The sequence below is a fragment of the Rhinoraja longicauda genome, chromosome 1 (assembly GCF_053455715.1).
Source record: "Rhinoraja longicauda isolate Sanriku21f chromosome 1, sRhiLon1.1, whole genome shotgun sequence".
NCBI lineage: Eukaryota > Metazoa > Chordata > Chondrichthyes > Rajiformes > Arhynchobatidae > Rhinoraja > Rhinoraja longicauda.
In genome coordinates, this window is record NC_135953.1 from 85,779,747 (window position 1) to 85,803,391 (window position 23,645).

The following is a 23,645-nucleotide window of genomic DNA, read 5'->3' on the forward strand; positions in this document are numbered from 1 at the left end:
AAATTTTACTGGTAAAATGTCACATGATAGATTTTTTGTTTGTTTAAAAAAAAGTATTTTTGTTTAAAAAAATAAAGCTTTCATGACCTAAGAGTGGGATTAAGATATTATATCACTCAACAAACAACGAAACATCATCGCTAAGCAACTCAAATGTTCACCTTTTCTTCACTTCAAGAACTGCTTACTGTTCCAGTTAAACAATGTGAAATCCAGCACCCACTGCATCTACATTTCCAAAAAATAGAGGTGTTAAATATAACGCACTAATAGTTGTGAGTATTAAATTAACCATTCATTTTAATTGTTTTCCACTGCTCATAACCATTCAGTAGCCAAAAGATATAATTGTGAATCTTGTGTATGGTACCCATAACTGTTTCCCAGAAGTACACAAGGATGGGACCCCTCTTCAACTTGTCCACCTCCTCCTCTTATTAACAATGAATTAATTGAGGTGAGATTGAGAATAGAGACATAAAGGAGTGCAGATGCTGAAATCTTGAGCAAAACACAATGTGCTGGAAGAACTCAGTGGGTTAGGCAGCATCTGTGGAGGGAATGACAGATTATGTTTTGAGTCAAGGTGCGAGGGCATGACAAAGCCTGGCATGTGATTAGTGGATATAAGTGAGGGGGGTTTTATTGGCAAATGGGTGGACAAAGTCTCGAGATGAAAAGAAGACAAAAAGGGTGTCAGATAAGGAGAGAAGGGTGTCAGGTAAGGAGAGAAGAGGAGGAGTGAAATGCAAAGCCCAAGGGAGGGATATAGGCGGAAAGGGGGAGGGGAAAGAGGGGAGATAAAAGAGAAATGAAGGACTGAGATTGAAGATGAGTATGAAGGAAGGGAAAGGAGCAAGGTGGCTGGGGCAGGATAGTGGGAGAAATGGGAGCGCACGGGTGGAGGGGTCACAGGAAAAAGGGAAGAGAGATGTGGGGATGTTACGCACAAAGTGTTGGACTAACTCAGTGGGTCAGACTGCATCTCTGGAGAGAAAGGATGGGTGACGTTTCGGGTCAGCACCCTTCTTCGGACTACATTAACTACATTATTGCCTCCTCTTATCTTATTTTCTCCTTTGTAAAACAAACTCGGATATATATATTTTTTAAATATACATATATTGAAGCAGAATACAAACTCAGTAAGAAACTGTGGACCATTACCTGTTCAATATCTGTGACTCAAGCACAATATGGGCAAATGCCAAGTGAAACTGCATGAACCTGCCTGAACATGTTTCATTTATAATGTTATGATCATCAGCTGTTGCAAAGAGAGATAATCAACGTGTTGATCGAGGTTTCAAGTATTCCTTCAAAAGGTGGATGGTTTATATTTTAAGTCATTGTACCAGCCAGTCCCTCCTTAACCAATGTGAAAGGATATTTTAATTGAATATACAGTAGTTCAAGCTCAGTTCCAAGGACAATCTTGAAGGTTCACTGGTGAGAAGCTCTGCGAATAGCACCATTCTATTCCAGGAAACACTTTGATTTTAATGTCTAAAGAAGGCTGGTCATAAAATATTAGCACCCGCCTTCTACAATTTTGCCTGAGAGAAAGCTGACCATGATCACCATTCCTCTATTACATAATGGTTCAAAATAAAAAATGGAGGAGAGTTATTGGTGGGGAATCTTTGTCAGAGTCATTTGCATCTTCTGGGTGGGATGGAATCTACCAGGTAGAAGGACTCTTCCAAATGACTGTCCTGTGACTCTGTATGAAAGCAAGGAACAGGCGTGAACATTGAGTAGAAATACGTTTGTTGCTGAATTTCACTAGCCCAATGTATTAACCAGTCTTGTATCATTTCGGTTGGGATAGTCCCTTCTGCAATAGGGCATCTATGGACAAGATTTCCTTCTGCTGCCCTGACTCCCATCCTGATCCTGAGAGCTTTACATGGGTCAGAGCTGGTGTGGAATGAAGCGGTGGGATTTGTGTTGCCATGGGACACCTGCAATAGCATCAAAAAATCTGTTCCCTCCATTCACAAGAAAATAGGAGTTCACCATCACCATGTGGGACTGACTAGCACTTTTCATTCAGTGATCCCGAGAATTTGGACTGGCAGATGTCAGGATATTCTGCTGGGAAGCTGGGTATTTCCTGCCGAGAACAGCTATTGGTGGCAAATGCCAGCAAGTGGCCAGCGAACACTGTCTCAGAAGATCAAATGTAGCTTGGGGTGGGAAGCACGCATAGATCCAGTTAGATGATTTTTAAATTCCACTTCCCATTCCACTCACATCCACTTTTTGTAGATTACAAGGAAAAATAAAACACTTACTATCTAAAGAAGCACATGGAACAGTCAAAAACAGTAAAGAGTACTCAGTCGGTCAGGCAGCACATGTGGAGAGAAAAACAGAGTTAACACCACAAGCCAATGACCATTCATCAAAAGTATTTAATTGTCATATGTACTGACAACGGAAAAATGAAATTATTATTTGCAGCAGGATTACAGGCATGCTGCTGCTCAGGATTTATTTATCAAACAAACCATAAGCAAAATATAGAGCTGGCTGAAATATTAGACAGCTGTTCTAGCATTTTCTGAACAAATGGAATCAATTCAACTAAAAGCATGGAGGGAAGTGAAAAGTGACTGAATTTTATTTGAAAGAAAAATAGGAAGAGCTGGAAATATTTGTCAGATCTGGCAGCAGTTCGGGAGCAAGAAACAACTCCGGTTTGGAATCAATGGTTGTTCATCATTGGGCCTTAATAGAATGTCAACAATTGGAAACATTCAGCTCGTTTCTCTCTCCACTGCTGTTTTCTGACCAGTGCACATTTTCCAGCATTTTGCATTTTACAGCCAGCAGCTATGTTACTTTGCTTTCATTTTAGGTTTTTCTTAGTTTCCCACATTGATCAACAAAACAAGTTGTAAGGAACTGACGTGTCCAGACAAGTACCTGAGTGATACTGAACAGAAACATACAATAATAGGCAGATGGTTGGACAAAGGTTAGCTTGTCCAAACAAGAGCTTATCTGAACCTCCCTCACCTGGTTCCACCTATTACTTGCCAGGTTTTGTCCTCCCCACCTCTCTTCCAGCTTTCGATCCTGCCCCATCCACAATCAATCTCAAGAAGGGTCCCAGCCCAAAATGTCACCTATCCCTGTTCCCCAGAAATGCTGTCTGGCCCGCTGAGTTACTCTAGCACTTTGTGTTTATTTTTAAAGCAGCGTCTGTAGTTTTTTGTTTCTCGAGAAAGATACAATATGTGGTAATACCTTTCCTGGCTACAATTAAAGAAAGACACAATTGCCTCCACCTCTACCCCAAAAAATGTGGATTAAGTCTTTACAATTACTGGTTTATCTAAGGTATTTGCATTTGCATTTAAATAGATGTTCGTCATGCTCTCCGGAGAAACCTGAGGCAAAATAACCAGTCAAGCTTTATGTGTTCTGCTTGCTTCTCATTTGTGTGCAGGCATTTAGTGACATTTACTACCCCAGACTGCAATGATTACAATGCTGATGTGTTTGTGCTAACTCAGTCAGCACTATGTAATCTTCCCAATGAGAAACTGTACCAGAAGGCAACAATGAATGACGCAAGCCACCGATACTTGGCTCCACTTCAACTCTTTACTAAATGAGATAATCTGCTCTTTCACTGTGCTTGCTGAGCTATGAGTCTCAGAGCTGCATTTCTCGTTTACTGTTTTCTGGGGGCAATTATGGACTTCCCAATGTTTTTATATAAGAAAGAAAACTAAGCATTAGGTGGCCAGCAGATAACAACGTCTTTCACTCTAATGCCCCTTTTAAAATCAGGTGACCTCCTATGCTGTCTCCCAGATGTCCATTTTCGAACTTTAAAGGTCTCTAGACCAAATGGACCCGTTGGGCCCAAATCTCTCCCCCCCCCCCCCTCTCCCTCCCCCTCCCCCCTCCCTCCCCCCTCCTTCCAAAAGTCTCTCAAGCCTGTTCCACCATACAAGGTGAACTAGACTTCTCTGTGACCACATGTCCCTTATAACCCCTGGCTGACAAAAGTCTGGCAAACATATAAAACTAACAATTTTCAAAGTGAAGAGTGCTTCAAATGTCTTTTGAAATGACCAAGAGATATTCCAAATATTGTTTGCGAAGTGAATGCAAGGTTTTTATCCAAAACGTCAACCATTCCTTTCCCTTCACAGATGCTGCTCGACCCACTGAGTTCCGCTAATAAGTGGTTTGTTACTCCAGATTCCAGCATTTGCAGTCTCGTGTATCTTCACTTGTGAAGGACCTAACTTTTAGGATCTTAGGATCAAACTTTTAGGATCTTTGGTCCCATAATTATTCATCCAGGGGAGAATGGGGTATCTATCCTATTAGTACCCCATTGACATTTTGAAAACTTTGATCAAAAGAGTTCTAATAATAAATTCCACTTTATAATCTAACCTTTGGTGTTCATATGTTTTTCTCGAAAATCTACAATACTTTTCCTTCAAAATGAATATATAGCCTCAAAGTGTGCTGCCTAGACGGCCAAGTCGTTAACATGTCTTACTTGTACTCTTGCCTTCTCAATAAAAAGGGCAGCATTCCATTAACCTTTAGATATATATGGCATTTTAATGATCTATGTGTCTGGACCACTTTAGACAATAGGTGCAGGAGTAGGCCATTCGGCCTTTCGAGCCAGCACCGCCATTCAATGTGATCATGGCTGATCATTCACAATCAGTTCCCTGTTCCTGCCTTCTCCCCATACCCCCTGACTCCGCTATCATTAAGAGTTCTATCTAGCTCTCTCCTGAAAGCATCCAGAGAATTGGCCTCCACTGCCTTCTGAGGCAGAGAATTCCACAGATTTACAACTCTCTGAGTGAAAAGGTTTTTCCTCATCTCCGTTCTAAATGGCCTACCCCTTATTCTTAAACTGTGGACCTTGGTTCTGAACTCCTTTGGATACTTTGGATACTTTGGACATCAATTTTTTTCCAGCTGAAAAGTACTTGAAACTGAGCTGTAGTAAAGCTGACGGAAACAAGAATGTCATTGTTTCTGCCCTGGTGCCAATGACAAACACTCTTGACTCTCCTGACTTCTGAAAGAATTGGAACAAGGACAGTTGATGCAATGATGCAATCATTTTCAGCTCTTCTCCTTCAACAACTGTACCTTGCTGAGTTGAAGCTCTCAACATAATATGGCAATTTTGCCAATTACTTTAAGAACACTCTTTCCAGCTCTTACCTTTTCCAAGCCCATGTTCAATTACAACGTGGCATAATCTCAAGGCCACATACTCAACAGAGATTTACAGCTTAACTAGGGCATTATACTGTGATTAGAAAAGACACAGAGTGCTGCAGTAACTCAGCGGGTCAGGGAGCATCTTTAGAGAACATGGATTGGTAACGTTTATTACGGGACCCTGTAATAAATGTGTTTTAAGAGAGCAACAATTCAAGTCCTAGTTTCCCTTCAGCATTCCTCTCTAGGAAAACACGACTGATATTAAAGCTCATGTAGCTGATTGCTGGTCAGTAAAGGAATTGCGTGTTCAAGTCATCATGAGTAGTGCCCAAACCTTTCTGAACAAAAGTAAGCATGCAGGTACACGCAGGTACAGCAGGCAGTGAAGAAAGCCAATGGCATGTTAGCCTTCATTGCGAGAGTATTTGAGTTTAGGAGCAAGGAGGTCCTACTGCAGTTGTACAGGGCCCAGGAGTGACCGCAGCTGAAGTATTGTGTGCAATTTTGGTCTCCTAATTTGAGGAAGGACATTATTGCTATTGAGGGAGTGCAGCGTAGGTTCACCAGGTTAATTCCCGGGACGGCGGGACTGACATATTATGAAAGAATGGGTTGATTGGGCTTGTATTCACTGGAATTTAGAAGAATGAGAGGGGATCGTATATAAAATTCTTAAAGGATTGGACAGGCTAGATGCAGGAAAAATGTTCCCGATGTTGGGGGAGTCCAGAACCAGGGGTCACAGTTTAAGAATCAGGGGTAGGCATTTAGGATTGAGATGAGGAAAAACTTTTTCACCCAGAGAGTTGGGAATCTGTGGAATTCTCTGCCACAGAAGGCAGTGGAGGCAAATTCACTGGATGTTTTCAACAGAGAGTTAGATTTAGGTCTTAGGGCTAAAGGAATCAAGGGATATTGGGGAAAAGCAGGAACGGGGTACTGATTTTAGATGATCAGCCGTGATCATATTGAATATAGTAACTAGGCTTGTATACACTGGAATTTAGAAGGATGAGAGGAGATCTTATCGAAACGTATAAGATTATTAAGGGGTTGGACACATTAGAGGCAGGAAACATGTTCCCAATGTTGGGGGAGTCCAGAACAAGGGGCCACAGTTTAAGAATAAGGGGTAGGCCATTTAGAACAGAGATGAGGAAAAACCTTTTCAGTCAGAGAGTTGTGAATCTGTGGAATTCTCTGCCTCAAAAGGCAGTGGAGGCCAATTCTCTGAATGCATTCAAGGGAGGGCTAGATAGAGCTCTTAAGGATAGCAGAGTCAGGGGGTATGGGGAGAAGGCAGGAAAGGGGTACTGATTGAGAATGATCAGCCATGATCACATTGAATGGCGGTGCTGGCTCGAAGGGCCGAATGGCCTCCTCCTGCACCTATTGTCTATTGAATGGCGGTGCTGGCTCGAAGGGCCGAACGGCCTACACCTGCAACTATTTTTCTATGTTTCTATGCCACATAGATTGCATGGAATAATTTGTCAAAATGACATGGTGTGCAGCCACTATTAAAAATGCAGATGGTTGTACTGGAAAACTGGAATACTGTTGTTTTTGTCCATTATTATTTTATGGATTAAAGTGCAGCGAGCAACCTTCCACATCTTGTGATCTTGTAGTTTCCTTGCATCATGGAAAGCTAAAAAAAAACCAAAGGTTTCAGTTTATTTTTAGAATGAACACTCATTCAATTATAAAATAGTAACAACACTTCTTTGAATACCTGGACAATAATGCATAAGAAAAGAGTTCATTTCTACAGGTCCAGCAGTAACATTCCCACTGCTTCCTGCTCTTTTATCATTACCCCCCAATAACATTGGTGCACTCTGTCAATACACGAGATGTCTGTGGACCTGTGCTCCAGGTGTTTTGACTCATGCTCAACCATACAATCACCCTCAGGTTTCCTCAAATGTCTCCTTGATTCAGTCCCTCTGCACAACAGTTATTGAACTTATCTATATTTGCAACAAACATAATACTCTTTACTTAAGTCAACCATCCACTGCAGGACCTCTGGGCTTAATCTCGGGCTCCCTCGGATCACTTGGTCCCGGCCACCTCCCTGTAGATGGCATGCATTGGCTCCAGTCCTTGTGACCAAATCCCCCTTTGTTTACTTGCATGCTGAATCCAGACCTGAAACTCACCCAATCCATATCCACCTGACCCACTGAGCACTTTGTCTCTTTTTTGGTAAACCAGCATCAGCAGTTCCTTGTATCTACCAGCTTCCAGAAATATGTAGATGCTATGAATACTGCTACACATTCACCAAAGAGAACTCAGTACCAAACTAGCAGATGTCTGTCTTGGCATCACCAAGTATGTTTCTATCATGATAATCATTGATTAGCCTCATAAATTTGGGCCAAAGCCTGAATCCTTATTGCACAACACCAATTCAGCACCAGTTTACACTGACCTAAAACTACCGTCCACCATCATGAAAGTGCTTTGAGAGTCTGATGATGGCACATATAAAATCCAGCCTCCCAGATGGCTATAATACACAGCAGTTGTGGTTGTGGTTACAGGTCCATTGCAGACGACCTCTTTCTGGTCCTAAACTCATCTCTGGAACACCTAGACAACGCCTTTAATATCGTTTAGTGGTACAGTGTGGAAACAGGCCCTTCGGCCTAACGAATCCACTCTGACCAGCAATTACCCATACATTAGTTCTACCCTACACACTAGGGACAACTAACCTACAAACCTGCACGTCTTTGGAATGTGGGAGGGAACTGGAGCACCCGGAGTAAACCCACGCGGTCACGGGGAGAATATACAACTTCTAAAAGACAGCACCTGCAGTCAGGATTGAACCCGGGTCTGTGGCACAGTAAGGCAGCAACTCTGCCACTGCATCACTGTGCCTGCCGCCCTATGTCAGACACCTACTTATTGACTATAGCTCCACCTTCAACACCATAATCCCATTGGAATTAATTTCCAAACTCCTGGAACTAGGAGTCAGCATAACCCTCTGCCATAGGATCCTTGACTTTCTGACCCACAAACCACAAGCAGTGAGGATTAGTGACAACATATCTTCCACAATAATTCCCAGTACAGTGCCCCACAATGATGCCTTCTCCGTCCTCTACTATTCTTAGTCATAGTGTGATACAGTGTGGAAACTGGCCCTTCGGCCCAACTTGCCCACACCAGCCAACATCTCCCAGCAACACTAATCCCACCTGCCTGTGCTTGGTCGATATCCCTCCAAACCTGTCCTAACTGTTTCTTAAACGTTGGGTTAGTCCCAGCTTCAACGACCTTCTCTGGCAGCTTGTTCCATACACCCACCACCCTTTGTGTGAAAAAGTTACCCCTCAGATTCCTATTAAATCTTTTCCCCTTCACCTTGAATCTATGTCCTCTGGTCCTCAATTCCCCCCTACTCTGGGCAAGAGGTTCTGTGCATTTACCCGATCTATTCCTCTAATGATTTTATACACCTCTATAAGATCACCCCTCATCCTCCGAAGGAATAGAGACCCAGCCTACTCAACCTCTCCTTATAGCTCAGACCCTCTAGTCCTGGCAACATTCCCGCAACTTCCTATACACTCATGACTGTGCTACCAAATTCTGCTCTAACTCCATCTACAAGTTGGCAGATGACCAGCACAGTGGTGGGTTGGATCTCGAACAGTGATAATTTGAGTACAGGTAGGAGACCGAGAGCTTAGTAATATGGTGTCAGGCCAATAACCTCTCCCCCAATGTCAGCAAGATGAAGAAGCTAGTTATCAACTTTAGGAAGCCTGGTTAGTACATGCCCCAATCAGCATCAATGGTGCCAAAGTGGAAATGGTTGAGAGCTTCATGCTCTTTGGTGTAAATATTACCACCAATCTGTTGTGGGCCAACCACATTGAAGCGGCAGCCAAAAAAGTACACCAATGCCTCTACTTCCTCAGGAGACTGATGAAATTCAGCACGTCTCCAACGACTGGGCGGCACGGTAGCGCAGCGGTAGAGTTGCTGCTTTACAGCGAATGCAGCGCCGGAGACTCAGGTTCGATCCTGACTACGGGTGCTGCACTGTAAGGAGTTTGTACGTTCTCCCCGTGACCTGCGTGGGTTTTCTCCGAGATCTTCGGTTTCCTCCCACACTCCAAAGACGTACAGGTATGTAGGTTAATTGGCTGGGTAAATGTAAAAATTGTCCCTAGTGGGTGTAGGATAGTGTTAATGTACGGGGATCGCTGGGCGGCACGGACTTGGAGGGCCGAAAAGGCCTGTTTCCGGCTGTATATATATATATGATATGATATGATATGACTCTTATGAACTTCTACAGATGCACCATAGAAAGCATATTGCCAGGTTGCATCTCAGCTTGGTTTGGGAACAGCTTTTCCTAAGACTGCAAGAAATTGCAGCAAGTTGTGGATGTAGCCCAGTCCATCACAGACTAGACTCACTACCTTTGAGTTCGGCTACACTTCACGCTGCCTCGGGAAAGCAGCCAACTTAATCAAGGACCTTCCCCATCCTGGCCATTCCTTCTCACCGCTTCCGTCAGGCAAAATATACAAAAAAATTTAAAGTGCATTAGACAAAGGAAAAGTTTCTTCTTCTCTTTTGTCAGATTTTTGAATATCATAAGCTATGATACAGTCCCGATTCTCCAACCTACCACATTGCAAACATTGAAACATATATCTGGAATTGTAACACGACAATGCAGAGAAATGATATTCTGCATTCTGGTATCTATGTCTTCACTCTACCTTTGGCACTTGGGTTTGGCTTGATTGTATTCCTGTATTTGATTGGATAACGCACAAACAAAAGCTTTTCATTGTACCTCGGTACAAGTGACAATAAACCAAAACCTAGCCTTAACCTAACTATCCTCCAGGTCTTAGCTCTATGCAGCTTCGTAGAACTTCCATTGAAATCATTAAGTGTCGAACTGAACAATTAATTATAAATGTTGCCACTGTAACATTTTACGATATCCATCTGTAGGACCAAACCTATTCATCTCTTAGCTGGTGTTCTTTCAAAATAAAAGGTCATCCAGTCGCTAAACATAAGCCATATTAATCTCGGGAATATAGCTTTTTCTATAACCAGAATCTTAATACAGTATTTGAAATGTATTGAAATATCTTTATTGAAGGCTTGGTTCTTATATCCTGATATTTGAGAAATCTGTAAGCAGGTCCTCACCCCAAACAATCAACAGTTCAGGGCAGTGCCTCTTATGGGCCTACAAATCCAGGGTTCACTCGTCCGCCTTGTTAAATGAGCTCATCTCAGTTGTTTTCAGTTTATTCATGGGATATTTGTGAACTATGTGGCCTGCTTTTATTGCCCTTTGTTGATGGCTGTCCTGGAACTGAGGGTTTGCTGGGTCATTTGAATGTGAGCCTTACCCCTTCTGGCTGACGCAGGCATCACATGACTAAAACAAGAAAAATCAATACTTATAAAGGTCAGATACAAATTGTGCACAATTTCTTAACCACATTGGCGGTGTTTTTTTTTTACATCAGTTTTTTTTAAACTTCCCAGGATGACATGGCTACTGATTTTGAGAGGGTGACCAATCATGAAAGGCACTATATCTCAAAGAGCTTGTTGGATCAGCGATTTAAAGGGTTTGTCTTGTAGGTGGCTCATTTATTCATTGACATTTCTACACCGAGCTGAATTTGAATGGTACAGGAAATGATCTGGCTGATATTGCTGTAGTTTTCAGTTCCTTTAAAATCCCCGGCAGAAGCAAGTTGCTTATAAGCACAGATGATGCAGATTGGCTTCCTCTTGCAGTTATTTAGGAAGGTGAAGGAAAGCCAGACAGCGTGTGACAAACTGCCAGAGTAGGGAGGAGGAATAGATTGGGAAGGTGTCTCAGCTGGAGGTTAAATTGTCCATCTCAGCTTTCTGTGTGGAACTGGAGTTAGAAACTCATGGGACTTGGTAATTGTAGCAATACTTCTTCACTGAAGGGCATTGATGTTTAATATATCTCTTTTGCTCCCAAATATTCAGTACTGATTGTAGCAATACAAAACAAAAACCCCAAGATTGCTTAATAAGACATATATGTACCACAGGGAATAAAGCTTGCTATATCTTAAATTTGGGAATTCAAAAATTAATTGTGCTTTCAAAGATAGACCACAAGGTGGAGGTATAGTGCACATTGCTTTTGTTCTGAAATAGATACAGAGTACAGTAAACGCTCTTTATAAAGGATATTAGGGGAGTGGGGGGGGGGAAATGGTGGTTGACTATTGTCAGCTGTCTGCTGTAACCAAGTAACGAATTATCGAGCAATAGAGTATAATCGAGTATCACTACACAAGTAGTAGAAGCAAAGAACTGCTGATGCTGGTTATTACACAAGGGACACAAAGTGGAGAGTAACTCAGCAGCTGGGACATTGTCGCTGGAGAACATGGATAGGTGACATTTCGGGTCGAGACTCTTGTTCAGACTTGGTCTGGAACTGGGCCTGGAATGCAGGTAAGTTAACGGTCCCGGCCTGCTGTCGGCTAGGGGAGAGGGGAGGATCGACTGAGTCATTGGTCACGGCCCCTGGGCAGTCGGAGTGCAGGTAAGGGACGGCAGTGGAGTTCTGTAGATCTGACCTGGAAGTGGCCGGGGAGGCAGTGCGGGCCGGGTGTGGCGTCGACTGCCCGGCCTGGCAGTGGAGGTCGGTAGGGCCGGTCTGCAAGCGGCTCGAGTGGTGGTGCCGGTCGGCAGTAGCTTCGGTGGGCACGACCTCAGAGTTGCCGATTTGAATGTTGGCGATGCGTCATCTGTCACCGCTGCGGGTCTCGACTTCGTGGCAGTCGGGTGCGCGGCACAATCCAGTGATAGGTTTCGACCCGAAACATCACCTATCCATGCTCTCCAGAGATGCTGCCTGACTTGCTGTGTTACTCCAGCACTTTGTGTCCTTCATTATTGCATGTGCTGAGGTCAATTCTCTGGATGCTTTCAAGAGAGAGTTAGATAGAGCTCTTAATGATAGCGGAGTCAGGGGGTATGGGGAGAAGGCAGGAACGGGGTACTGATTGTGGATGATCAGCCATGATCACATTGAATGGTGGTGCTGGCTCGAAGGGCCGAATGGCCTACTCCTGCATCTATTGTCTATTGATTGAAGCAATTGCTTGTCAATTTCAGGGGCCTCCACAGTGTAACCAGCAGTCTGTGTCTTAATGAGACAGCGGCTTCTGATTACCTTGTCTCTCCATCCACTGTAACCCAAATCTGCTACAAAGAGGTCCACAGTACCAAAGGTAAAGCGTACTGAAATGTCATGACAAAGGACCAACTAGAGTATCAAATTCAGACAATTTGATGGAACCGGACAGTAATAGATCCAGATGTCCTTACTTGGGTTTCAATGAAACAACCAACAAAATAAAGGGGGGGGGGGGGGGGGGGTTGTGGAGGGAACATCAATGATTAAAGGTTAAAAATACTGTGAGAGAATTGGTACATCGCTCGAGGACAGCGCTCAGATGGGAAAATTACATAGATCCACAGGGAGTGAGGTGTGAAAATTGCTGAACACAGGAAAAACCTCCGATCTATTGCCAATCTGGAATGGGGGTAGATGTTTTTACTGAGGCACTGACTTAGCTTTGCAGTTATTCTTGCATCAATATCCTGCAGACTTCACTTGCAAGCAGGACTACAATTTTGCACTGCTAATCTCAAGGGTTACACCTCTGTCGGACCAGTATCCCTGTTGGGAGCTGAGGAATAGGGGGAAGGGGGGTGGAGAAATTCCTTGTGCTCCTGGAGAGGTATTAACTTAACTTGCCAGGGGAGTGGGAGCCTCAAAGTAGAAAAGTAGCTGGAGAAGCAGGAGGCAAAGGAAAATCAGGTCAAAGTATGAAATACATTAACATGAAATTGTAATTATATTTTGATGCTTGCAGCATTTGCAATGAGGTAGGTACAATAATGGCACAAATAGAAGTAAAGGGGTAAGTGATCTAATTGCTATTAATGATAAGTGGGTGGAGAGTGACAAAAGCTGGGAGCTGAATATTCAAGGATATTTGACATTCAGGCATGAAAGGCAAAGAGAAAAAAGAGAAGTGGTGATAGAAATAAGGGGCGAGATCAGTACAGTGATGACAAGATGATCTTGGCTCAGTGGATCATGGTGTCAAAAAGGGCAGAAAACATTGGGTTGGAATTATTTATTGGCTATCAAATCAAAGCTATAATATTGGGCATAGCATAAAAATTATGCATAGCAGGATATTTGGAGAATGGAATAGGGGTTAAAGAGTGAATGTAGGAGATTTGAGTTTACATTAAGAGCAGACTAACACAATCAGCAGCAATAAATAACAAGACAAACGCATGAAATGCTTTTCCAGATCAATATGCAGAGGCAAACGCTGATGGAAAAGGTCAGGAAAATTAAAATAAGTGTCGGTGCTGAAAATGGTCTATGCTAAAAATGCTGGACACACTCAGCTGGTCAGGCTGTATCTGTGGAAAGAGAAACAGAGTTAATGTTTCAGGTCAGAGACTCTTTGTCAGGCCTGGGATGGAGAGAAGCTGCAGGAAGGTGGAGAAGATGGGAGAACGACAAAGGGTTTCCGATTTGAAAAGTTAACTCTACATCTCTTCCCATATCCACAGCTTAACCTGCTGAGTATTTCCAGCATTTTCTGCTTTTGTAATAGGGAAAAGGTTATTTTAGTTCTCATTCTGTGTAATGGGATCACCAACAATCTGATCAGAACATGATAGAAATTTATGTTGGATTTGAAAGTGAAGTAGTACAATCAAAACTATAGTCTTAATTCAAAGGAAACTATGGATACATGAGAGAAGAATTGGCTGTGATTGTTTGGGATACTATATTGAAAGGTTTGGTGGCTATCATTTGCAAAAAAATGACAATCTGCAGATTTTTTTTTTTTTTTAATAGGCGGCACGGTGGCACAGCGGTAAAGATGCTGCCTTACAGCGCTTGCATCACAGCAGACCCGGGTTAGATCCTGACTATGGGTGCTGTCTGTACGGAGTTTATACGTTCTCCCCGTGACCCTGTTGGTTTTCTCCGAGATCTTCGGTTTCCTCCCAGACTCCAAAGATGTACAGGTTTGTGGGTAAATTGGCTTGGTAAATGTAAAAATTGTCCCTGGTGTGTGTAGGAGATAGTATTAATACTATCGGCGCGGACTCGGTGGGCCGAAGGGCCTGTTTCCGCACTGTATCTTTAAACTAAACTAAAATAGAAAAAAATGAAACAGGAAAATTACCAGAAATAGCATTGGGGCCTGAGGATTTGCGAGCATTTTGGAACTCAGGAAGGAACTCGGAAATCAATCAAAAAATGCAAAATGAGACTAAATTGGCAAGAAACATAAAAGCAGTCAGAGGTTTTATAGGATAGACGTGTATGCTTTTAAAGGTAAGTGCAAAGGAAAATACTAGCAAGTGTAAATGTGTGTCCTAAAGAAAAGAGAGAAGAGGTAATATGAAAAACACAGGAATGTAACAACTACCTTATCTGTGTTCACAGAAGAGACACAAAACTGGCAGAAATACCAGAGAAGCAGGGGTCTGGCAGGGAAGCCAAATTGAAGGGATTATTATTAAGAGTTTTAGATACATTTGGCAGGACTAAAAGCTGATAAATCCCAAGGACCTGACAGTCTACATCCTGGAGATTTGACAGACGACGTTATAGAGATAATGAATGCTCCGGTTATCACCTCCCAAAATTCTCTACATTCATGAAATGTTCCTGTGTATGGAACGATAGGAGACATGACCCTGCTATTTAAGGAAGGGGAAAGGAAACACAGGAAACTGCAGACTTGTTAGCCTAACCTCAGTGCCAAGGAAAATCCTGGAATCTACAATAAATGATGCAATAACAAGTGTTGAAAAAAAATAGGACTGAGCAGACACCATGGATTCATGAGAGAAACATCATCATTTGACCAATCTGTTGGCATTCTTAGATAGGTAGTATTGATAAGGAAACCAGTGTATGTGGTGAATTTGGATGTTGAGGAGTTTGTTGATGTCCGGTGCAGGAGGTTGGTCAACAAGGTAGAGGCATATGGAATTGTGAGCAATATACACTTGTGGATTGAGAATGGTTATGAGACAAAGTAAATAGTGGGAATAGTCAGATCTTTCTAATGTTGACAGACTGTGATTAGTGGAGTACAGCAGGGATCGGTGCTTAGGACCAGCTATTCGTGACCTTTATCAATAATTTGACTGGTGGGACAAGTTTGTTGATGGGAGATAGAAAATAGACAATAGGTGCAGGAGTAGGCCATTCAGCCCTTCGCACCGTACCGCCATTCAATGTGATCATGGCTGATCATCCACAATCAGTACCCCTTTGCCCCATAGACAATAGACAATAGACAATAGGTGCAGGAGTAGGCCATTCAGCCCTTCGAGCCAGCACCACCATTCAATGCGATCATGGCTGATCACTCTCAATCAGTACCCCGTTCCTGCCTTCTCCCCATACCCCCTCACTCCGCTATCCTTAAGAGCTCTATCCAGCTCTCTCTTGAAAGCATCCAACGAACTGGCCTCTACTGCCTTCTGAGGCAGAGAATTCCACACCTTCACCACTCTCTGACTGAAAAAGTTCTTCCTCATCTCCGTTCTAAATGGCCTACCCCTTATTCTTAAACTGTGGCCCCTTGTTCTGGACTCCCCCAACATTGGGAACATGTTTCCTGCCTCTAATGTGTCCAATCCCCTAATTATCTTATATGTTTATCTCCAAAGACGTACAGGTATGTAGGTTAATTGGCTGGGTAAATGTAAAAAATGTCCCTAGTGGGTGTAGGATAGTGTTAATGTACGGGGATCACTGGGCGGCACGGACTTGGAGGGCCGAAAAGGCCTGTTTCCGGCTGTATATATATGATATGATATGATATGATATGTTTCAATAAGATCCCCCCTCATCCTTCTAAATTCCAGTGTATACAAGCCTAATTGCTCCAGCCTTTCAACATACGACAGTCCCGCCATTCCGGGAAGCAACCTAGTGAACCTACACTGCACGCCCTCAATAGCAAGAATATCCTTCCTCAAATTTGGAGACCAAAACTGCACACAGTACTCCAGGTGCGGTCTCACCAGGGCCCGGTACAACTGTAGAAGGACCTCTTTGCTCCTATACTCAACTCCTCTTGTTACGAAGGCCAACATTCCATTGGCTTTCTTCACTGCCTGCTGTACCTGCATGCTTCCTTTCAGTGACTGATACACTAGGACACCCACATCTCGTTGAACATCCCCTCTTCCTAACTTGACACCATTCAGATAATAATCTGCCTTTCTATTCTTACTTCCAAAGTGAATAACCTCACACTTATCTACATTAAACTGCATCTGCCATGTATCCGCTCACTCACACAACCTGTCCAAGTCATCCTGCAGCCTTATTGCATCTTCCTCACAATTCACACTACCCCCCAGCTTAGTATCATCTGCAAATTTGCTAATGGTACTTTTAATCCCTTCATCTAAGTCATTAATGTATATCGTAAATAGCTGGGGTCCCAGCACCGAAACTTGCGGTACCCCACTGGTCACTGCCTGCCATTCCTTGACTCCACTATCTTTAAGAGCTCTATCTTAAGCGCCTGTCCCACTTAGGCGATTTTAAGGCGCCTGCTGGCGACAAGGCTGTCGCCGACAGTTCGCCGGGGTGTCACGGGCATGATCATGAAGAGTTTTCCAAGAATCGTAGTGGATCTCAGCGCGTCACTGAGAAATCAACCGGAGTGAAATTTCTCAGCGACAGCTGGCTTGTCGCCAGGTATCGTTGCTTATTGCAGGCGCTGTCGCATGCTGTCCCCAGGTTTGCTAGGTTCTCATAGATGCATTTAGAAGCACATAATATTAAAATAAGTAGTCATTTTAAGATACCATAAAATACGTGTTTAACCAAGTTATTTACCGACAGTTTGACGATCAGGTAAGCGTGGGAATTTTTGCGATGTTTATGGCCATCAGCGATTACATTTAAAGTAGGCTCCCAACCCAGATATGCAACCCAGAAACCAGATATGCATCTCCCGTACATTTTCAAAGAATGCCCACACTCTGCACAAAAATCCATTTAACCACTATTCAAATTAAATTTCTTCATACTGCTATTAGTAAACTGGAAGTCAATCCAGTTTATGCCTTGTTACCGTGAAGCTTGGTTTTCAAGTAACCCAGGCAAGATGTTATATTTCAAAACTCTCAAGTACTTACCGACTTGTCAGCGATTTCAGCAATAATTAGGACGCCAGAGAAGTATTGACAGCGTGGGAATTTTTGCGATGTTTCCGAAGACGGTGTAATCTCGACCTGACTTGGCATTGTCGTGGTCATTGTCGTAGGGTAAAAGAACATTTTGGTGATTTGCTACGACTTTGACAGTCGCCGGCAGTCGCCTAAAAAATCGCCTAAGTGGGACAGGCCCTTAACTCTCTCTTGAAAGCATCCAGAGAATTGGCCTCCACTGCCTTCTGAGGCAGAGAATTACACAGATTCACAACTCTCTGGGTGAAAAAGTTTTTTCTCATCTCCGATCTAAATGGCCTACCCCATATTCTTAAACTGTGGCCCCTGGTTCTGGACTCTCCCAACATCGGGAACATGTTTCCTGCATCTAGCATGTCCAATCCCTTAATAATCTTGTTTCACTAAGATCCCCTCTCATCCTTCTAAATTCCAGTGTATACAAGCCCAGTCGCTCCATTCTTTCAACATATGACAGTCCCACCATCTCGGGAATTAACCTAGTAAACCTACGCTGCACGCCCTCAACAGCACGAATGTTCTTCCTCAAATTTGGAGACCAAAACTACACACATTACTCCAGGTGTGGTCTCACTAGGGCCCTGTACAACTGCAGAAGGACCTCTTTGCTCCTATACTCAACCTCCCTTGTTATGAAGGCCAACATTCCATTAGCTTTCTTCATTGCCTGCTGTACCTGCATGCTTACTTTCAGTGACTGATGAACAAGGACACCCAGATCTCGTTGTACTTCCCCTTATCCGAAATTAACACCATTCAGATAATAGTCTGCCTTCCTGTTCTTGCCACCAAAGTGGATAATCGCACATTTATCCACATTAAACTGCATCTGCCATGCATCTGCCCACTCACACAACCTGTCCAAGTCACCCTGCATCCTCACAGCATCCTCCTCACAGTTCACACTGCCACCCAGCTTTGTGTCATCAGCAAATTCGCTAATGTTATTTTTAATTCCTTCATCCAAGTCATTAATGTATATTGTAAATAGCTGCGGTCCCAGCACCGAGCCTTGCAGTACCCCACTAGTCACTGCCTGCCATTCTGAAAGGGACCCGTTAACCCCTACTCTTTGTTTCCTATCTGCCAACCAATTTTCTGTACCTTACCCCCAATACCATGTGCTCTAATTTTGCCCACTAATCTCCTATGTGGGACCTTATCAAAGGCTTTCTGAAAGTCCAGGTACACTACATCCACTGGCTCTCCCTTGTCCATTTTCCTAGTTACATCCTCAAAAAATTCCAGAAGATTAGTCAAGCATGATTTCCCCTTCGTAAATCCACGCTGACTTGGACAGATCCTGTTACTGCTATCCAAATGTGCCACTATTTCATCTTTTATAATTGACTCCAGCATCTTCCCAACCACCGATGTCAGGCTAACTGGTCTATAATTCCATTTTCTCTCTCCCTCCTTTCTTAAAAAGTGGGATATTAGCTACCCTGCAATCTTCAGGAACTGATCCTGAATCTATTGAACATTGGAAAATGATCACCAATGTGTCCACGATTTCTAGAGCCAATTCCTTAAGTACCCTGGGATGCAGACCATCAGGCCCTGGGGATTTATCAGCCTTCAGTCCCATCAGTATACACAACACCATTTCCTGCCTAATGTGAATTTCCTTCAGTTCCTCTGTCACCCTAGGTCCTCTGGCCACTAGTACATCTGGGATTGTTTGTGTCTTCCTTCGTGAAGACAAATCTAAAGTAGCTTTTCAACTCATCTGCCATTTCCGTGTTCCGCATCATAAATTCACATGTTTCTGTCTTCAAGGGACCCACATTTGTCTTAACTATTTTTTCTCTTCACATACCTAAAGAAGCTTTTACTATCCTCCTTTATATTCTTGGCTAGCTTACCTTCGAACCTCATCTTTTCTCCCCGTACTGCCTTTTTAGTTATCTTCTGTTGCTCTTTAAAAGTTTCCCAATCCACTGGTTTCCTGCTCATCTTTGCTATGTTAAGATAATCATCTGCAGAGGGTAAACACAAAATGCTGGAGTAACTCAGCGGGACAGGCAGCATCTCTGGAGAGAAGGAATGGGTGGCGTTTCGGGTCGAGACCCATCTTCAGACTGATGCCTTAATCTGAATTCCCTTAAAATCGTCTACTTAAAGTAATTAATCACCTTTTACAGGTAATTAGTTGGCTATTTCAAGACGATTTGTGCCAGGGATGGTCTACTTTAACCAATCTCTGGGTAAAGATACGTTGATTTTCAACCCGTTACTGTCTGCACAACCGGCAAAAACTGCCCCTTTGTCTCCTTTACTGTAACACTACACAATCTTAAACTTTTACCCAAATTATTCCTTTAAAAAAATTTCACTGGGGAATAAACTCTTACGCCACACGTGGTAGACTTGATGCCTTACAGCTCCAGAGACCCGGGTTTGATCCCAACTTCAGGTGCTGTCTGTACAGATCTTCAGTTTCCTCCCACATTCCAAAGACCTACAGGTTTGTGGGTCAATTGCCTTAGTATAAATATAAATTGTCCCTAGTGTGCAGGATGGTGTCGGTGTGGCAGGGATTGTTGGTCGGCGCGGACTCGATGAACCGAAGGGGCTGTTTCCGCGCTGTATCTCTGAACTGAACACACATCCTCGATGCTGCCAACGAGAAAGGATCACTTACCTGTACGGATCTGCTGCAGTCAGCTTGTCCAGATAAGCTAAACAATGATGCGTGCACCATGGCAAAGTTTTCCACTCAAATCTTGTTGCATAGAAAGGGTGGCAAGGGCCAGAACAAGTTGCCCATCAATACTGAAGAAAACTTTAGAAGGCTGGAATGTTTTTGAAGGACAAACATTTAGAAACTAGAAAAACACACATCAAATTTTTTAAAATTTAAGATGAAAGAAGATCAAAGTATTTAAATAAGCAATTAAATGGAAGTTAACTAAAGCTTACTCAAGTTCTTTGCAGCTATTAATCTCTACAATGAGCAGCAATGCAGTTCTGGAACATGGTCCAAGTCTGCTTTGACGGTTGGAAAACATTGTTTCTGGGATTTCAGTGTTTACTCACTTGGAATTGCTGGTATTTCTGTTATTATTAATAGAATATTAATAATAAATAACAACAATCTCCAATTATTAGGGATAAAGTCCATGAGTGCATGGTAACCATTCAGAAAGGCAGTGATGTTACCCAGTGCTCATTATTATCTGAATATTATGTTTCACTACCCAGAAAAAGAAGTTGGCATCCTGGCAAATGTCTTAAATGCACTAACACAACATTGCTGCTCCATAAGACCACAGTTATTAATGCAGAAAGAAAAACACACAGGCCAGTGCTGACACTCATCATTTTTATTGTCTGCAGCAGTAAGTGGGGTGCAAGCTTCAATGTCATGATTTCTGGTCGAGAACAAATCTCAAGAACACATATGACTGTGAGAAGTAGGGCAACAGATTCATTTCACATACTGCACTACAGGCTGATTTGTGATAAGCCATGCAACGTGTTTCACATCACCATCTGGGCAAAGACTCGGAATGACTGGAAAGCATTGAACGAGTACAGGTGTGATCATAACCAAGTCGTGATTGAACTCTGAAAAATCATTGTCCTCTGAATAAAAAAAGGTTGGCATTACAGTTGAGCATGAAACATTATTCATTACAAAAAAAAAAACTTTTCATCAGATGCCCCAACAAAGCTTAAAATAAGACGAAACCTGGATCTGACAGCAGCTGAGAAATGAAGATTCCTAACGCATCTTCCATCTCAGGATCTGCTCTTCAGAAAGTTAGTATTTGGTACAGTGATGTACATACAGCCCAGTATATTGAGAAATCGGAATATTTTTAAATGAGAAAAAAGTGTTACAGAAGCTTTAGGTTGTACCCAACTCGTCCAATGCATTAGCAAACCCACATAAATAGGGCTCGGTGGGTGGAGCTGTGCTCATCTGCACTGTAAACTGCTTTTCCAACACTACAATTAACATCACATTACACAGATAGAGATGGGAACTCTCTGAAGACAGGAGGGCTTCGGTTGCAACATGTACCAGTTTTGACTTCCTTCATTCATGGAGGGCACTTCAGAAGCAAATCAGTCTTCTACATTTTCCTGGCCAACCAAAGTTACATTTTCAATATCGTCTGACCTTGGAATAAATAACAAGGGCACTGGAGGAACTCGTGCCTTACTGTCCGGGAGAGCAATGCCAGTCAATAGTTTCTGCCAGCTGTACATAAGGGTGATTACCCAGCAACTGGGGGTCATATTTAACCATCAAACATCAGGACAAAAAGGTAGATGTATAAATTCCTTTAGTTTACAATATTGTTTTGAAAAGTGAAAGTTACTGACAATGTAAGTTAAAAGTGGAAACTCATCATATTTTGAAAGAATTGGTCCATTATCAGCATATGGTACAAAAATGTTCCATCTCCAGCTTCCCCTTGTTCCCAGTGATCCGAAGTCCTTCATTGTTAATAGAAAAGCAAAAACTCAGTAGATTACAATCAGTGTTTGTGATATGGGTTGTATTTCTCTCCAAAAGTTATTTTCTTACAAAATTAGACTCCCCCCCCCCCCTACACAATAGAGTAGAACCATGAAACGTTAGTGTATGTACAGAATCTTATACTTCAAAATTATAAATAGTAGTAATTCTCTGAAGTTATTGGCAAGGCTACAAAACAGTTTCTTATTGCTTTTAAAATATCTTTTATGCAGAGATCTTTTACCCTGCTGCTTTCCTTCATGGGGTGCTTTTTAAAAAAACATTACTTTTGAAAAGATTCTTCTCTCTCTTCATGGGAGATTTCAAGTGTAGCGCTGATGTAGACTGGCATGTGGGTATGTTCCCATGAGGAGCATCTTCTGGCCAAACCATGCTAGCCACTGTTTCTTTAAAACTCAGAGCACTTTAAATATGCTGTCTTTGATATCCATGTTTATTTAATGTTTACTCTTTAAACCTGAAAAAAATAATCCCTTACTTTCATTTAAGGGGAGAGGTAAATTTCTGTTGTGAGGTGCTAGGCTGGGAGTGGCTGGTGGGTGAAGGAGCCGTCCTTTGCGATACAAAGTCAGCAGGTAGGCTTTCCAACAAGCACTTGAGCTGCTCTTCACCCAGCTTTATCTTGTCATCCAGTTCCCGCTGCTCCATCAGGAGGGCCGCCTTCATCTTCACAAAGTGCTGGTAGTCGTCGAGTTGTTCTGCAGTCAAGTAGTTCTCCAGGATATCCAAGACCACACGTGCTCTGCGATCCAGGTTCTCCTTTAGTTCTTTTGCATCCTCATGCTGACTGGTCAAGAGTCGACGCTTTTCATTTAACAAATTCTGTAACATCAGAAACATAATTAATGTTTGAACAAGATACTTAAAATGATCATTTTTGAAAACATTTTTTTCCCCTTCTCCAATTTTCTCTCTCTGTATTTGCTTAAAATCTTTAAATGTTATTTGACCTCTAGGATTTTCAATATAACGGCTGCCTCACAGTGCCAGAGACACTGGTTCGATCCCGACTACGGGTAGACAAAATGCTGGACGACCTCAGCAGGTCAGGCAGCATCTCTGGAGAAAAGGGTGGCAACTGCAGGTGCTGATTGTGTGGAGTTTGTACGTTCTCCCTGTGACCATGTGGGTTAGGTTCGGGTGCTCCGGTTTCTTTCCACATTCTAAGGAGATGCAGGTTTATATATTAATTGGCTTCTGTAAATTGCCCTTAGTGTGTAGGTTGTGAAAGTGTGATAAGATAAAATTAGTGTACGGCGTGGACTTGGTGGGCCAAAGGGCCTATTTCCACAGTGTATCTCTCTAAACTAATGTGGCTCTTATTCTGGTACTAGTGGCCATAGGATAGCAGTACAGATGTTCCCAATAATATGCTCAACAACAGCCACACACTTTCAGTCTGTCAATCGATGATAATATGGAAAAGTCAAGCCTGGTTCCTCTAAATTATGGGTATTGAGACTCGCTCTACTATATGCATCACTGCCATGAATGAGACAACCTATTTTAGCGACTAGTTCTTAGCGACTCGGTCTTCTCACCACATCTTTTTTCTTCCAAAACATTACCATCAAACCCACTAATAGCACACACCCACTGAAGGAGACAGGAG

General features: G+C 42.7%; 2 protein-coding genes across 6 annotated transcripts in view; one reads left to right on the forward strand and one right to left on the reverse strand.

The window, feature by feature from the left end:
- Window positions 1-2,710: 2,710 nt before the first annotated feature.
- LOC144594813 (coiled-coil domain-containing protein 158-like) overlaps window positions 2,711-23,645 on the forward strand; it is a 510,587-nt gene continuing 489,652 nt past the window's right edge. The window contains exon 1 of the mRNA XM_078401739.1: window positions 2,711-2,716. The gene's annotated coding sequence lies outside the window, so the exon portion shown is untranslated. The remainder of the gene's footprint in view (window positions 2,717-23,645) is intronic.
- shroom3 (shroom family member 3) overlaps window positions 20,862-23,645 on the reverse strand; it is a 367,834-nt gene continuing 365,050 nt past the window's right edge. For all 5 annotated transcript variants that reach the window (XM_078401654.1, XM_078401647.1, XM_078401682.1 and 2 more), the window contains one exon: window positions 20,862-22,855. In XM_078401654.1, the coding sequence (XP_078257780.1) occupies window positions 22,514-22,855 (342 nt within the window). In that variant the 3' untranslated portion in view covers window positions 20,862-22,513. The remainder of the gene's footprint in view (window positions 22,856-23,645) is intronic.